The 18,562-nt window shown below is 32.4% G+C and overlaps 1 protein-coding gene across 3 annotated transcripts in view; it reads right to left on the minus strand.

The window, feature by feature from the left end:
• Positions 1 to 18,562, minus strand: part of LOC108905346 (TGF-beta-activated kinase 1 and MAP3K7-binding protein 2) — a 91,051-nt gene that overhangs the window by 52,569 nt on the left and 19,920 nt on the right. For all 3 annotated transcript variants that reach the window (XM_018708175.1, XM_018708173.1, XM_018708171.1), the window contains exon 2: positions 9,890 to 11,181. In XM_018708175.1, the coding sequence (XP_018563691.1) occupies positions 9,890 to 11,162 (1,273 nt within the window). In that variant the 5' untranslated portion in view covers positions 11,163 to 11,181. The remainder of the gene's footprint in view (positions 1 to 9,889; positions 11,182 to 18,562) is intronic.

Raw genomic sequence — 18,562 nt, forward strand, 5'->3', positions numbered from 1 at the left:
TCAGTAAATACATCAAAGTATTGTACAAACTGTCAAAAGTATAATTATATACATATAACAAGTATATATCTCTATAATACTTAGAAAAAGCTGTTTATATCTCCGAAGAGTAAATAAATATTATGTGAATGTTACAGAGGCCGTCATTATCCTATAACACCCTCGGTGCCTTCAAAATTTAAAGAACCCCACACCACATTAATGGAAAATCGGTCCAGTCGATTTTGCCGAAATTGCAGTATAGTTTTTGACTTTCTGATCAAAAGTTGTCATGGGCCCAAAGTGATCCTATGAATAGTTTAAGAGATAAAGAGGGGGGAAGTATGTGATTTTGGCCGTAGGACTGAGCAAGCTTCACGAAGTTTCAAGTTGATGGATTCAAAAACTGAGGCATGTAATGAATTTTGACCAGTAGGTACAATGCTTTTGGGATCGCTGAACCCGAATTCTTGGATAGCTTAGCTATTTAAGGTCACCTGGAAGTTAGGTAAAGGTTGTTTCAAGGTCAAACTGAAGAAAAGACGTATTGAATTTTGACCAGTGAGTGTATAGGTTTTTGGGTTCGCAAAATCTGAATATGGAGATGGCGTAACCCTAAAGGTCAACTTCAAATCAATTCAAGGTAATTTCAAGATCAAACTAAAGAAAAGGCTTGTATTGAATTTGAACCAGTGCGTTTTTTTTTGGGGGGGGGGCTTTTTTTTTGGGATTCGAGGATAGCTTAGCCATATAAGGTCACCTGGAAATCAAGTCAAGGTCATACATATGTATAGAAAATTTATAATGATTAATAAAGAAAAAAACTCGTGCTGTAATATTTTGTTATGTTCAGCTCCACGAAAATAACAAAAGTGTTGAATAAAAATTGATTATTTGAAATGAAACAGTACATCCATTCAAATTTTGGCCCTCACTCAACAAATCTGTCGGCAATAAACGACCTACACCTACAATAGATACTGTCATTATTGCAAAATGATGAAAAAGGAATCTGGCGAAGGTAATTAATTTTGACAGTAATGTAGTAGGAATATTTGGTGAAAATAGTTTTTTATAATGCGATCATTAAAAATATTGATTTGTTTGTTTATTGAAAATGGAATGTTTTCACTTAAGTTATTGAGAGTATGGTATTTTTTATGAGCGTGTGGCTTAAAAAATATGTTGAATATAAAAGAAAAGCAAACTGTCAAATTCGATGAATTCTGTTCGAAAAGCGAACTCGTTGTTTGCGAAACATCCAGTTGCCCATGATTTGTGTTTTTTAATTTTAGTAACGTAATTTATATTTATAACAGTCTCTCTTTACTTATACAGAATTCTGTTTGATATCGGTGACATCACGTGTCGAAGTAGAGGTACAATCAAATCTAGAATCAAACAGATATTTCTGCAGAATCCAAGCCAAGAAAATGTATGTTTTATTATTAACTTTATATAAATATTGGACTCATAAATTTTTATAAATCATAAATAAGCTATTAACATAAAGTAACACGGTCTTGGCAGTAGTAAGTAAAACTACGTCGTACGTTGAAAATGAGGTATTATTAAGAAAATTGTAACTACAAAAATGTTTAGTTTAGTAAAGAATTTTAATAGAGATCTCTAGATTAAACAGGGTGTTCCACATAAGAGGGATTCTTCTGTAACTCTGTAACTATAAAATTTATAAAAAAATGGTTTTAATAGAAGTTGTCTGGAATCATGTGGGCCATGTAAGGAAAATATTTTTAGCTTTACAGAGTGTTCCATTTCGCGTGGGCGCTACATAACTTTGTTATTTTAAATGGAACACCCTGTATGTTATTACTTTTTTGAATTTCTTGGTTAATATTAGCAAGAGGTTATTAAATGTACATGGTGTTTAAAACTTACCGTTTACGAGATAATCAGTTGTTTTTAAAAAAAAATCACTATTTCAGCTCTCTAAATGAGGTTAGATAGCGTCTAAACGGTAATAGTTAGAAACCTGCTACCCTATCTTGTCATCTGTGGGCAAAATGTGTACATTATTCAGACCCATATTAATTATCATGGGTGAATTCAAAATAGAATGCCCTTTCGACAGATATAAGGTTGTCCATACTTACCTCTATCAGTTTTCCAGAAAAATCATGAAGGTTCTTCTCTAAAGTCCGAAAAAGTAGCTATGTAACAGTGTTAAGTATGCCTTGCAATTAATTGTACAACGTCGATACAAAGGATTTTACAAAAGCACAGTACAGCACATCCTTATCGCATCCAATTACACTAAGAGTTACTAAAAGTAGACTTTCAGCGGAGACTGGAGCTTTGTCAGTGGGCATTTGAGATGTTAAATCACGATGATGATTTTTTTAAACGGGTCATATTCTCCGATGAGGCTACTTTTCATAAAAATGGTTTCGTTAATCACAATAATTGCCACAGTAAATGCTCACCAATTCCGGACAACTCATAGCCAACGATGGTCTTTGAACGTGTGGGGAGCAATTTTGGGAACCCATGTCATTGGACCATTTTTTTTGACTAGCATCTAACTGGAGCAGTTTATTTAAACTTTTTAACAAACACTGTGGAAGATTTGTTAGGCGATATTTCTTTAGCTACACTTCGAAGATGTGGAGGCAACATGATGGTGCTCCACGAAACTTTTCCCAACAGATGGATTGGGCGCGAGGAATCAGTTAGTTGGCCTTCAAGAATGATATGTGGCAGCGCATTACAGTAGCATTTCAAGAAATTACGCTAGACATGCTGACCAATGTTGCACACTCTTTTAAAAACCGAATTCGTTTGTGTATTAATCAAATTGGAGGATACTTCGAGCAATTGATGTAAATCAGCGGTGTAAGTATTCTTCTCCTTGTTGTGTTCCGAGTTTCAGTTTCGTTTTGCATTTTGTTTTAGTTGTTAGTGGTTTACTTTTGTTTGTCAAACCACTTTTTAAACATGCCAGTAAATATTAACACTGTCAGTCCCAGGTTTGATAAAATGTGAGAGAAAATTGGTTTTGCAAGGCCTTCTTGACGCTGTTACTTTTTCGTACTTCAAAAAAGAACCTGATATTTCTGGAAAACTGTTAAAGCTAAGTATGGACAACCTTATATCTGTCGAAAGGGCATTCAGTTTTGCATTCACCCATGACAATTAATATGGATCATTCCATTTGAAAAATAAAAGTTCTTCAACTCGTAAGATTATTAAATGTAGGTCTCAGTATTTTCGAGTCTGAAAAGATAAGTGTGTGCTAGAAACTTGTTCATCAAATGCTTATCTAACAGTTCCTGGGATCAAAACTAATTAACTGTAAGAACCAAAATTGTTGCGCATTAAAATTTGTGGATTATGATACCATTGACCCATCTCTTGAAAATTGAATTCAAGATCAAGAGAACTGATAAAACAATACACATTATCTACCAATCAGTCTACCAAGTTTGAATTTAAATTAAAAAGCCGTGGATGATTTTAAACAATTACCCGTAAATAAATTATTTTTAGCAAATTTGAGACGTCATTCCAACCTTTAATTATTCGGTTTAATGAAAATTGTAATGCGGATTAAAATTTTAGAGCAATGTACTATCCCATATGACGCAATATACTGCGCACAATTTTAAGTAGGAGGTTCAAAATATTCATGAAAGTAGTCATATGGTTTTTAATTCAGAGACAATTTATAATTTGTTTACATCTTCTCCTCCTTATAATTTTAGCTTCAAAATTGACAACGAAAATCTCCACTCACTCATTTCAAAACTCAAAAATTGTTCAGAAACCACTTTAAGCATAAAAAAATGAAAAACAGTTATCTTTAATGAAAAAAAAAGATAAAGGCATAAAAGGTAAGTGAAAAATAAATCCAGTCAAAATAGAAAAATTGTTATTGAAGTTTTACGTACGCACATCAGTATTACGTGATACTTTTCTGTTTCTAATCCATGCATAAATAAGTGCGTTGAAGTTTTATTATAAATGTAATAAACATCACTCGCTTATCAAACTCGCGCAAGTCCTACTATAATTTATGTTTAAATGCGTCTCGCAAATATGTAAATACAGACTCCTTTCTACAGAAATCTACTGGATTTTATAATGCAAATAAGTGAACATTCTCATCTTATCTTTATTCTGAAAAAATTATCGATGAATGAATGACAGCAAAGGAATAATATTTAATAAAGTTGAAGAACAGTTCTATTTAAGCAGGAGACAATGATTCTCTGAGTGTTTAGGTGTTTTAGAAATAGACCTGGCAACGAAAATGATGTCAAAAATAAGGCGACAGCTCCAATTTTTACATATCCAGCTCTTTATATTCATAACAAAGTACTCCTCTTAAAATTACTGTTCTCCGATATTTTAATCCAATTTAAAAATATCCACTTCGCGCTCGTTTTATCTGTGACATTAGACTTTGATATCATCAGGTGGTTTCAGAGAACGCAAGTTCCAAGAAATTTTTTTGGCACAAAGTGGCTTTAAAATAGCTACGAAATCGTGCTAAGGAGTTATTATTACTCTGAGAGTTATTTTTCTATTACACTACAAAAACAGTCCACGTTTCATAAAATAAATAATATGAATAAATTTACACAAACAAATTGTTTATCATCAATTTCCCTTGTTGTATTTCTTTGTATAATTTTTTTCCTAACATTAGGTTCTAATTAGGTATACCTAGATATTCCATTTTTATTTGTAATGGGGTCGTTTCCGTAAAAAAGTTTTATATTAAATGTTGTACTATATATGCCTCCATTTCATCAATTAATATCCATCTAGAGTTAGATTTAATGTCTGTAACCATAGTCTACATTTACCTGCAACATTGGAACATATTTTTTTACCTTTTAGAAAAACAGATTTTACAAGTAACTCTCTCATTTGTAGAAAAATGCATTCCTCCAAAATATTTTACTCACTGAATTTTTTTTACCTTTTTCTTAGTCTTATAAATTGTGAATATACATATTTTAGTTACCATGTTTGTTGATGCGTTCATGGGTTAATCCTATTTGTTTAAATAAATAAATATTTATAGTCACAAAAATAGTGAATTATGTGGAATTCACTATTTCATAGTTACTTTTTTAAAAAATTGTCGATTTTATAATATTATGTTGTTAAGTTGGCAGTGCTAACAACAGCCAATAATAGTGGCCAATCACTTAAGTGTAAATCTTCAGTACACTAAATTTAATCGCAAAGAAACGTTAAGGCAAATATCAATTCATTGACAAATCGAAAACTCAAACTGTTTACGTCTATCGGAATCATAGTGTTGATTGTATATTTACTGTTTTTGCAACTGTTAAAAAAGTATTATAATGCGTAAACACTCACAAATGTGTGACGCCGCACTATAATTCATTTGGACTTAGGTATGGACAAAATTAAGTAGCGCCTCGTAGAGAAAAGATAAAAAAAACAAAAAATATCGTTTTAAAGCTTAAGTGGAACAGAGTAAGGGAAAAATAATGACATTTCACCAGCACCGCATTTACACCCTCACAATTGAGCCCCAAAATTATAATTTTGGAAAAAATTTTTTTGCTCTCGTTTGAAAAAAAAATTCTCAAATGATACAATACATTTTTTTATAGTTTTTGAGATGAGGAATAAGTTGAAAACCCAATTTTTCAATTGAATATTTTAGTTTTCAATCGCAAATAACTCAAAAAGTATTGGTTTATCAAAAAATTGTATGACACATTTCTTGTTTCAAATTAGTTGCTCTATCGATTCCCGGGACTATTTTGACAAAATTTATTTTCTACCCTACAAAGGGGTAGAAACCACCCCCAGGGTAAAAATATAAATCAGCATGGGTGTATTTTGTTTCTTGAGCTATTCCCCACCTACTTTCCAAATTTCAAGCAAATCGATGCATAAGAGCGGAAATCAGAGTTAAAAACATCTTAAACTGAAATATTCGTAAATTTTTTTAGCTCAATTTAAACAATAGATGCTTATTCCTCATCTCAAAAACTATAAAAAAATGTTTATGTATCATTTAAAAAAAATTTTGCAAACGAGAGAGCAAAAAATGTAATTTTTTTTTCCAAAATTATAATTTTGGGGATCAATTTTGAGGGTGTAAATGGGGTGCTGGTGAAATGTGATTATTTTTCCCTTAATCTGTTCCACTTAAGCTTTAAAACGCCATTTTTGCGAGATTTCTTGTTTTTTTTTTTATCTTTTTTCTACGAGGCGCTACTTAATTTTGTCCATAACTAAGTCCAAATGAATTATAGTGCGCCGGAGGGATTTTTTTTTGTATGTATTTGAAAAATAATAGTTCCTTTGTGAACAAAATGATATACCGAATGATTCACAAATGGTGACCAAAAATGAAACCTCGTAGTCTTTGGTTCCTATAAAGTTTTTATCTAGGACGCTTCGTTAAAAAGATACAGGGTGTTAAACTTCAAAAATTATTTTTATTTTTTTTTAGTAATTTAAAAACTAGTACTTAGTTAAGTGAAATAATTTGAAATTGGGCACATGTATTTATGTAAACATTGATCAAAATCTGAGGGCTTTTCCTAAAATTTACATGCTCCAGTGGCGGAGATACAGGGTATCGGTGGCATATTTTTCTAAATAAAATAGTACGCCACTGCTGTACGGTAACAACCATATTTTCGGATTCGGCATTCAATTTTCTACAAATTACTACTTTAAAAAAAAAAACCTTGATTTTCGAGTAAAACTTAAAAAACGAACTGAGAACACACTTCGATATTCGAATATAATGCTTTTTGAAATTACATAGTGGGATGTATTAGCAACTTTGATATTCCTAGCCGTTTGAAGAAAGAATAAATAATGTTTTTCATCAGATTCAAGCAACAATAAATGGAGGTATTTTTGAGCATTTACTCAAATAAAATAATTAAAATGATGACTAATATTATTAATTTCTTTATTCGAATAAATAACTGAATGATTAGTGATTGTCATGTCATTTACGTAAAAGTGTTTTCAGTTGGTTTTTTATGTTTTACTCGAAAATAAGGCCTTTTTCGAAAAACATAAGAGTACAGTAATTTGTAGAAAATTGAAAGACGAATCCGAAAATATCATGGTTGTTGCCGTAAAGCAATGGCGTACTATTTTATTTATAAAAATATTTATTTATTTATTTATTTATTTTATTTATTTATGAAGTCCTTGCCACACAGGTATAAACCCAATTACAAAGCAAGATGAGAAGAAAATACAAGAAAAAGCACAAACACATCTTACATAAGTCAACAAAACAAGAAAATAGCAATAAAAAAGTTGAATAACACAGATTATGATGAAAAAAAAAAGAAAGAAAGAAAATGCCAGAGTTTTCAATGAATCAATGCTCTGCAAACAGCTGACAGAGTACTGCTAAAAATATCAAAATTTAATTGACTGTTACATACATCACACATTAAATATAACGGAGAGAATTTTAAAGCGTTCGTTCTCGGTGTAGGTAAATAAAAGACATTAAAATGCCTTTGAATTGTTCTGGGTACATACAAATTTAATCTTGATAAAATATCGGGACAATCAATAAGATTGTTAATTATCTTATACAATGTGATTAGCATAAAGTATTCTCTGCGATGTTTTAATGAAGAAAAGTTAAACCTCCTTAACAAGTAATCATGTGGAAAACCCTGCTCGGGATAAAAACCAACGCTTTTATATGTCAAATATTTCAAAAACTTCCGCTGTATTCCCTCCAATTTGGTATCGTAGACATCATAGCTCGGAGCCCAAACAACTGCCGCATATTCCAATTTAGATCTAACATATGATGTGTAAAGTATCTTAATTACATCACAATTTGAGAAATCACGTGTACATCGTACAATAAAACCAAATGATTTTAATGCCTCAGATATTACGGTATTTATGTGATGAGAAAAAGATAGTTTTGTGTCAAATAGGACACCTAGATCCCTAAACATATCTACCCTAGAAATACGATTGCCATTCAGTGAATAGTGATATGCAGTTGGCGCCTTTTTTTTAGTAAATGACATACTATTGCATTTGTTACTGTTTAATTGAAGCCCATTTGATATACACCATTCCCCAATCACCTCCAGATTTTTTTGAAGTTCAGTACAGTCCTGTATACATTCGACTCTTTTATACAATTTTACGTCGTCAGCGTACAACAAAAATTTTGCATTGAGTTTATGGACCTAACACGGAACCTTATGGCACGCCTGATACTGCAACATATCGAGTTGATTTAAAGCCACGAATCTCAACATATTGAGTACGACAATTAAGATAAGACTTAAACGACGCAATTAAGTCATTAGAGAGACCAAAACGTGAATGTTTATTGAGCAGAAGATGGTGATCTAAGCGGTCGAATACTTTAGTGAAATCAAGATATATAACATCAGTTTGATGACCATTATCTATTGATTCAGCAATGTCTTGCGTAACAGTCATGAGATTTGTTGCCGTAGACCTACCTTTGAAGAAACCATGCTGATACGGTGAGATTAGATTTTTTGTTAAAGAAAAAATGAATCATGAAGCAAAATCTCGAATACCTTGCAAAAATTACATATAATTGACACTGGTCGATAATTATTAACATCAGATCTGTCACCTTTTTTATATACATATAGGACTAAGTTTAGATGTTTTCCAAATATTAGGTAAGTATTGTTTTGGATTTTAGACAGAAATTAAACAACATTTGTAGAGGTTTGCTAAAAACAAACCTACAGTCGCGAATTAAAAACGAAGGCACAAGATCCGGTCCAGCTGTTAATTTGGGTTTCAACTTTTTCATAGCGCTTACTACTACTTGTTCTGAGAAAGACTGAATGTTAATAGTAGGCGTATAACAAACTTCATTTTGAAAAATCAAATTTATTGAGGTATCATGCGAAAACGACTGCATAAAAAAGTTCGCAAAATAATTTACAATTTCAGGTAGAGACGTGATTGTGTTAGTATTATAATTCATAGTAGTAGGTATGTTTGACAAATTCTTCTTTTTCTTTATAAATGCCCAGAATTGTTTTGGGTCATTTTTTATATCGCGTTCCGACTTTTTTATGAGTAAATTATAAGACTCCTTTATATCGGATTTTATTTTATTTCTCAACCTTTTAAAATTATCCAACTGCAAACCATCTCCAGTTATTTTAAATTTTGTATAGAAATTAGCTTTTTGTTTGATAGCACTAAATATATCACCGATGACCTGTATCTCCGCCACTGGAGCATGTAAATTTTAGGAAAAGACCTCAGATTTTGGACAATGTTTACATAAATACATGTGCCCAATTTCAAATTATTTCACTTACCTACCTACTAGTTTTTAAATTATTAAAAAAAAATTAAAAATAATTTTTGAAGTTTAACACCCTGTATCATTTTAACGAAGCGTCCTAGATAAAAACCTCATGGGAAAGCCTCCCCTTAAAATTCACCAAAGAATATGAGGTTTCATTTTTGGTCACCATTTGTGAATCACCCTGTATACTTTCGATTATTTCGGCGCTGGTTTTATTGTTGGGAATTATTACAAAAATCGTAAAATTCAATCAGTATGTTCCCCCTTGAGATATTACTTACATATTTGATCCTATGATGGTAGTTTTTCTGTATTTCGTACGCAATACAACAAATACATTTTCATTGATACTTGGTAGTTGCAAACGTCATGATATTCATACGAAGTGGTCTGATGAAAACAAAGTATTATGGTCGTATCAAAAATTTGTAAGAATTCGTAAGACCAGGACATAGACAGTGTACCGTACATATGTAAATATACCTACTTCTTTCTGGCGCTAAATTTTAAAATATAAATGTTAAACAGTATTTTGCCCAATTTACAGAACAAGTAAGTTTAATATCTAAATAAAAAATATTTGAGAGTACTTACGTTCTGAGGTTGCCGCCAAATCGTTCAAAGATCCAGCTCTCGTAGGCACGACTTCTTGCAGGGGCTCCTGAGGGTGGTAGCTCCTCGGCCTGGCCCTAACGGACGAAACGCTGCCCCCACCGGGTCCCACAGTGATTTGCAACCGGCTCTGAAGTCCCTTCTGCGAATCGAAACTACTCGTAGAATACGTTAGACTCGAATTCTGCGAGGTGATGTCTATGGGATCCTGTGGGGTGGAGGCCGGAGGCCTCAGGGTCAGATTGACGCTGGTGTAGCTCCTCGGCGACGTCGGTTGTTGCAGCCAGGGTTGCGTTGGCGTTAGCTGTGCCACAGAGGTGCGTTTGGACTGTGGTGGGCTCTGCACCAGCCCCACGGAACAATTCACGTTCAGGGAAAGGTTCACGTTGGGAGTGGGGCTTCCTAGCAGGGTGTCAGTCGTTTGGCTGGGTGTGGAGCACGTTTCCTTTTTCACTGCAGTCACTGAAGGACTCTCCTTTTTCAACTTTTCTTCCTGGCTTAACCGCCTTTGAGCGTCAGGGGATTTGATGTCCTCCTGCAACCGCTTTTGAGTGTCAGGAGACACCAGAGATGACCTTTCTAGCTTGGTAGGGGAGTTCTTTGAAAAACGCTTAGCACTTAGAGGCGATCGCGGGGGTTTATCACTCGTTAGGTTAGAGTTAAGCAATTTGTGAACGTCCTTGCACTTCTCGGAGAGTTGTATGTTGAACTTCCTCTTCTCCTCGTTGGCGTTCTCGAAGCTGTTGAAGGTTTCCGATTTGATGTCCAGGTGGTTGGGTCTCTTGGCGAGGCCGCCCTTTGGCGTTGGCGCACTAACTCCTTCGTTACAATTCGACACACTCGGTTTTACGATATTTCGGTTGAAATCACTTGCACTCTCGTTCATTTCGAATCGGTTTCGTTCGACGCGCGGTTGGTCAAGGTTTGCCTTTTCCGAAACTTTGCCAAAGGTAGATTGGGGGTGTGGGTGAACGTCTGCTCGGGTTGGGATGTCTTTCGGTTCTAGATTTTGGGTTAGGGAGGGTGATTCCAGCGGAGATTGAGGTCGTCCCATCTGCTCTTGGTTGTTCTCCGTTAAAGCGGCGTCTAGGAGGTCGATGATGTTGGACGTTTTGCCTTGCGCGTTGGACTGGATGTAGGAGGTGATGCAGGAGGTCACTATGTGATCGGGAATGGTTGGGAATTGTTGTTTCAGTTCATGGAAGAGCTGCATGACCTTCACAGACGACGACCTCCGTCTTCCTCCGGCGAACATGGCCGGCCATTATGGTTATCTGGAAGCCAAAAGTCAGTAAATCTTATTCCAATACAGACATGCAGGTTTCAAAACGTTATTCAGGATTGGTGCAACATAGTTCACAATGCAATTACAAATTTTAATGTTGGGAGTAAAACAAATTGTGGCAAAATATTCATTTCATGTTCTACAATAAAATTTCAAACATATAGTCTGTGCAACATGCAACAAGTCAGTATTTTCGTGGATCTTCAATAAATTCATTTTTTAAAAGTGTAACTAGCTCTACGCAATTTATAAAATAAATACTATTTTCATGTATATCATTAATAGAGTCCGCAAACCACTCGTACATTCCATGTCTTTATTTTGTTTCATATGCATAACAAAAATCATTTTTTCTAAAACAATTTTATTTAAGCAACTTGCCTTGATTGTAGTGTTTTGTTAACAATAGCCGCTGATCTGAGTTTATCCTATGTTTAGAAACTTGTTCTTCAAAATATATAATTCATATCAGATAAATCGACGCAGCTATATACTTCAGAAATTTGAAAAAAAAATGTTGTTAAATTGATAGGTAAAATGTCGGTTACCGTTTCCTTATACAGGGTGATTAAGTCATAATGTCATAATTTTGACCGCGTATTCGGAAGGCCTAATAGAGATAAAAAATCGAAAAAGAAATTTACTCTATCTTTTAAAAAATAAGCAAATTGCCCCTAACTTCCGTTAATTCGACGACACGGACTTAGACTTTTTACACAGAATCTTGCTATTGGTTTCAAAATTGAAGTGCAACGGATCCTAAATCTTTAATAACAAAGCTATGGATGAATGAGTGAGTGTTTTTTTTAGCCGTAGTGTCATTTTAAATAGGTAGATACCATACTCATTGAAAAGCAATAAGTCACACAATAAGTATACGTACTACAAACTGAATAATTAATTGAACATATGTAACAATCTTAAAATACTAAATTATATAACCTAACATTCGAAAACAATTATTATCCTAAGACACTTGTTTTTATTAACAAATAAATAATACTTGTTAATATTTTAAATATAAAAAAATATCTTATTCATTCCTGTGTCTAGCTAAAAAGCTGTCTTTATTGGATGTAGCTCAATAAGGATTAAAAAGGCATTAAAAGCTAGGTTAATGACCGCATATTATGGTAGGTCAAGATTCACTCTTCATAAATCTTTGTGGATCAGCAGTCAGAAACAGTCGGAAAAGGGGCTTAAACAATGATTTGAAAATATTTTTTTTCTGCGTAAATATGCATTTTAAATTTATTTTAATCGCGTATTTACATTCTACTCATTTTTCCCTATCTATAATGTTTAAAACTTGACCAAATTCATCTTGTCCTCAAGCTTCAGAAACGGTACCAGACTGGCACTGGAGTTAATTGTCTGCCTGAACGTGAAATCGATCATTAAATAGAATCATATACAGATAATCTATTATAGGAAAATCCCAAAAATATTTAAATATATGTATACTAAAACTTTCATTGAATAACTATATTTACCAGACCGAAGGATCCTGCTCTACTGTTAAAGTTTCTTGTCTTTGTCAGCGCTATTGACAAAGGACCCTGTTCTTGACCTACGCTCCTTACAGACAAGATGAATTTAGTCTATTTTTACGTTGTGTACAAAATATTCCCGCGCCTTAATCATTAATCACCTAAAGAAGAAATTTGCGACATTTATTGCGAAAGCTGTGTCTAGCAAAGAAATTATACTATTTAAAAAAATAATAAAGAAGACGGGTTATTTTTCTACTCTTAACATAATTTAATAAATAAGTAGTAAGTTTTTTTTATATATAACAAACTTTCAGGACTGACTTGTTTATCCAAATAAACATAAAACAGGAGTTTTTAATTAATTGCAATTAATTCAGAAGTAAAAGTCCAAAAGCTATAAAAAAGTTAGATGCTAAAGACAGGTGCAAAAAAGGTGAAAATCGATAAAGTTCTGCAAAAATTTATGTTCAAAGAAAACCTATAAGGGTAAAAAAGCTTTCGTCCAAATGTGTAAAAGAAGATTCATTGCTCAATCAATTTTTTTTTTTCGTTGACCCTCACACCCTCGTTATTCCGACTGTTTAGTTTTTATTCATATTTATACATAAATAAACGCACATTTTGTTAGTAATCGCTTTAGAAAGATACGTTACTTTTTATTCATTTATTTTTTATTTATTTTAACGAAAGTAATTTTAGAAGTTTGTCGCAATATCGCCCTTATACCGTGGATATTTTCCACAAGACAGAATGCGGTAAAAAATTTCAATAACGCACATAAAAATCATTACAGTTATTATATTTATCGGTACAGTATTTTTTCTGACATATTCTCAAATTGCTTTTAGGAAAACTTGCAGGCACACGCTTAATAGCAAAATATGTTCGCAATAAATGTCACAACTCTGTTACACATGCACATTCTCTCGAAATGTATCGGACAGGTACAAAAAATTTAATTTTCAGGAAAACAAATCTATTTTAAGTCGTGCAATAATGAAAATTTTATTCCATCCAAAATAAAAATGACTAAGGAAGTATTTGCGAAACGTGAAAAATGTTACATTAAAATGACGCTTGACAACATCGAGATAAATGTACAGTGGTAATGGAAAATGTTACGACCAGCGTACGTACATATTAATATATATTTAAATATTTCCTAAGGTATCTTTTTTAAGGAATTATCTCATAGAACTTGGCACGTTTGAAATTACAGCTGTGTTCTCACTGTTTCCAACATTTTATCTAATCCTGACAAAATTATAAATATTTGCACACACTTCTGCACGTAATGAATGTTCTTAGATATGTTTAACGTCCAAATAAACTTCCCCCATCTCGGTTTTTAGGGGATTTCATGATACTTGATAAAAATCGTGGTAGATACGGATAACAAATAAACTCTTAAATTCATAAAACTTGTACATAAATGATTACTTTGTTATATACGTGTGCTTTTTTAAGTACTACCTATGCTGAACTTCGTTTACATAAGTAATAACACTTAAACTCAATATTTTTTAAAGATGCAATTGAATATTTAGAAGACACGTGACCCTTGAGTTTAGGCAACCCAATATTGCATGTCTGGTACTGTCAACTAAAAATCTCTAAATCTACGCTCAAGATAATGCGATAGCTGATTGGTTGAATAGAATCTTGTGAAAATTACACCAATAATAAATACAATAACAATAAACCAAATGATTTATTATTGCTACATACGTAATTTTTTACTCAAGTCCCTTCCTGGAAAGTAACAAAATTGTTCGACCTTTATCTGTGGCGTAACAATTAGAGAGAACTTCTAGAATATCTTTTATAATAGATAATATTTTCAAATATTTTTAAGTGGCCAGGTGTGCCAAACAGATAAGGTAAAAAAATAAAATGACAGAATATTTAATGTTGTCTACTGTATTTGCCAAAATAGTATTTCAAACACTTTGATTTTATTTCATTGTCATAATTACATAAAAAATATTCTTAGAAATATTAGTTTTAGGGCTTTAGAATAATTAAGTATATTAGCATGTCATACGCGAAACATGCATTAAAAAAATTGAGTGCTTCGCGACCAAAACTAAGTCGTTGCCAACGTATAAAAATGGACACATATATTAATGCACTCTTTATATGAAACAGTAAAACACCTTCAAAAGAGACAATAATAAATGACATTTAACATCTTTTTTATTTCACCGACACAACGTAACTTTATTTGCAATCGTCGCTTTAATTTATATCCACGGCTATCTTTGCGGCTGATTTAAAATAATGAAACCTATTTTTACGTCCTTGTTGTATTTGTTATTTTCACATTATGTGTATTTATAGAACTGTTAATAAATCGAAAAAATATTTTTCGAGGATAAAATTTAAAACTGGGGTCACTCTCATCAATATATTTACCTGTGATTTAGTCCTGGTGCATAAACCAAAATATGATATTGCCTGAAATACAGAATTCATTTAGATTTTGGACAATATTCAACACGGGATTTTTTGAAATATTATGAAATCGTGTAAATATTCTCGGAATATCGTTGAATAACCCTTATTAGAACTTTTTAAAGCAAACTAGCCATATATTTTATGTAATCAACAAACTCCACTTAATAATAATTATTTAAATACAGAGATATATTTATTAATTTGGCGCCCAATTGAAAATTACACCATTTAGAGCAATAGGCAACTTATGATAATTTATTGTTTTATACAAACAACATAAATTTGTACAGCACTAACACTAACAGTGGCAAAAAAGTTAATTTCTTTAATGCTACAAATTAATTATAGATGTTTAATTAATTATGTACCTAAATATATAAATTTTGTCACGTGATCAAGAACGTATTGTGACGTCACTTAGTGCGACTCAAAACTGGCCGTCAGTCGTCAAGGCAGAGCGAATTCAACTGTTTCTAGACTATTGTTACTTATTATGTTAATGCACTGAAAAAAAGTATTTGGATCAAGTGAGCAGATAATTTTAAATGGAATTATTTGCCATAAATGTTATTTTGTTCTATTCAAATGTATATACTTTCGTCAACCTATGTGAAATATTTGCTGTAATCTATAATTTTTCTTGGAATGTATATTATTTGTAAATACATACGAAATATAATTTAATTCAAATCTTTTATAGTTTTGAAATTTATTATCTCGGACTTTAGCTACAATATCTCTTACAGTTCATCATAAACTACAAACATATTTGTTTCAAAACTACCAGTTCTTTAAAATATATATATTTAAAATTTAGTGTTAATGTAGGAATTATTCAAGACAAATGTTTCATTTTCTCGAATTTTTATCACACTAAATGACGTCACGAGTCACAAATTAGCGCGGCAGCAAACATCCGTTAATTAGTTATTAATTAATTAACAACATGTCAAGGGTTTCTAATATCTTCACTGCTTGAAACATTAAAAAAAATACATGTGCAAGTTGCCCAGGTAACTGTAGGTACATAATTGGATTGGAGACATTTCAACTGCAAATATTAAGAAAGGAGTAGGTATGAATAAATTATGATAATTTCTAATATTTTAACAAATTTTGGTCACTACTCCAGTACTACACAGACTAACAGAAAGTTGTCATGGTATAAAACTGGATATTTGTGGTTACTAGTGGATATACGAGGAAATTCAGAACACATTCGATTATTTATCAATTTGTTTCCTGGAAAGGAATCGATTTATTTCGCTTTTAAAAATAAAAGAGACACCTATAATATTTTCCCCAGTTTTTTGCTAGTATTAGTGGAATTATCAGCAAACTTCCAAGTTCCAAGTATTTTTGTAAATTATTTACTTATCTCTAAAAAAGTAATACCGTACTTTGTGCTGATTTTTCAAGTTCAACACAATATATTTCATTTGTTTTTCTTAATTATTTCGTTACTTTTATAGAGTCTCACCACCAAAATTGATACTGAATGTACACAGGTGTTCATTTAACAGCCGCTTTTGTTTCCAATACAGTAAGACGAAATTTGTTTTTTAAAATTGAACGTCCTATACACTTTCACATATTTCTATAAAATACTTTCTTATTTAGGGTTCTTACTAGGTTGACTTCTAGTAAGTCTATTTTTCTAATTAGGAAGATATTGCCAAAATTGCATGCGATTAGTATAAGAAGAATTAGTTCACTATACTCTGTTTGGAAATGAAAGATAGTAATAAAACCCCGAGATAAGAACCGGCCATGGGCGTGCTAATAAATAAAATAAAATTCGACTAACACCAACGCTAAACAAAATTTTAAGTGAACTTTCAGAGGACAACGATTTGCCAAAAATCAGTAGAAGCAAATTATGGGCCGTCTTACGAGAGTTGAATTTTTGCTGGGAAAAGCAGAACAGGAAGTCAGTTCTTATCGATAAAGATGAAATTATTTGTTGGCGAAGATCCTACTTAAGATCAATTAGAAAATTCCGTGACGAAGGGAGGAATATTTATTATCTAGACGAAACTTGGGTCAACGAGGGATATACTGTAACAAAAGTATGGCAAGATAAAAATGTAAAAAGTTTTCGACAAGCATTTTTGGATGGACTTTCAACAGGGTTCAAGGCACCTTCAGGTAAAGGGCGAAGATTAATAGTGACACATATAGGTAGTGCCAGTGGTTTTGTAGATGGCGGTTTACTTTTATTTGAATCTAAAAATACAGGTGACTATCACGAAGACATGAACGCAGATGTTTTCGAAGAGTATTTTACACAGATGTTGGATCTTATTCCTCCGGGGTCTGTAATTGTCATGGATAATGCCAGTTACCATTCACGGCAGACCGAGCGGACGCCTACGACTGCTTGGAGGAAAGCCGATATAATTCAATGGTTATCCGGAAAAAACATTTCTTTTGAAACAAATATGGTGAAAAAGGAACTTTTGACACTTGTCAATCTTAATAAAGATCAGAAAAAATATGTTATCGATGAAATGGCAACAAATCGCCAAATAACGGTACTACGGTTACCACCTTATCACTGTGAACTTAACCCAATCGAATTAGTCTGGGCGCAGGTAAAAGGAGATGTAGCGCGAAATAATACGACGTTTAAATTAAGTGACGTGAAAATTTTGTTAAAAAATTCCTTGGAACGAGTAACTGCAGATAACTGGCAAAGATGTATACATCATGTACAAAAAGAAGAGGAGAAAATGTGGGAACTCGATAATTTAATTGACGTTACTGTGGAACCTATCGTTATCAATCTAGGAGACGAAGATAATTCATCAGAATATTCAGAGGATGAATTTTAATATACCTACTTTTTTATTTTCTTTATTGTACATTTATACAACACTACATTTACTCACCATAATTTGAATTTTCAAAATACATATATTTTTGTGTGGAATAAAAGTCTATTCATTAAATTTAAATAAATATTTTGATAATAATATTGAATAATTTTATTTGAATTACTAAAAACCCTCTTAACCCGGTTATGATGCTTAAAGTAGCCTCATGTTTTGAAATGCTGTTTTTATATTGTTTACTTATAAGAGAAATGGACCGAGAAATTGAAGCGGCATAGACAAAGACGGATTGTCGGGGATTAAATTTTAGCTACCTGCTACAATTTAGTACAGTCCGATCGCACAAAGTTTTTTTAAAAGTAGACCTCATCTATACGGAAAATACATAATATAAAAATATTGAATATAAGCACCAGTACTACATTTATTTACGATTTGCATACATAATGAGCTTTTATTACTCTCTTTCATTTCTAAACAGACTTATAGAAACTAAAAAATCTCCCTTTAATACATGACATATTGACCACATTATTAAAGAAATTTTATCATTGACAAAAAAAGCAAATTTAGCTTATTTCTACGA

Source organism: Anoplophora glabripennis, unplaced genomic scaffold (assembly GCF_000390285.2).
Source record: "Anoplophora glabripennis isolate ALB-LARVAE unplaced genomic scaffold, Agla_2.0 scaffold328, whole genome shotgun sequence".
In the NCBI taxonomy this organism is placed as follows: domain Eukaryota; kingdom Metazoa; phylum Arthropoda; class Insecta; order Coleoptera; family Cerambycidae; genus Anoplophora; species Anoplophora glabripennis.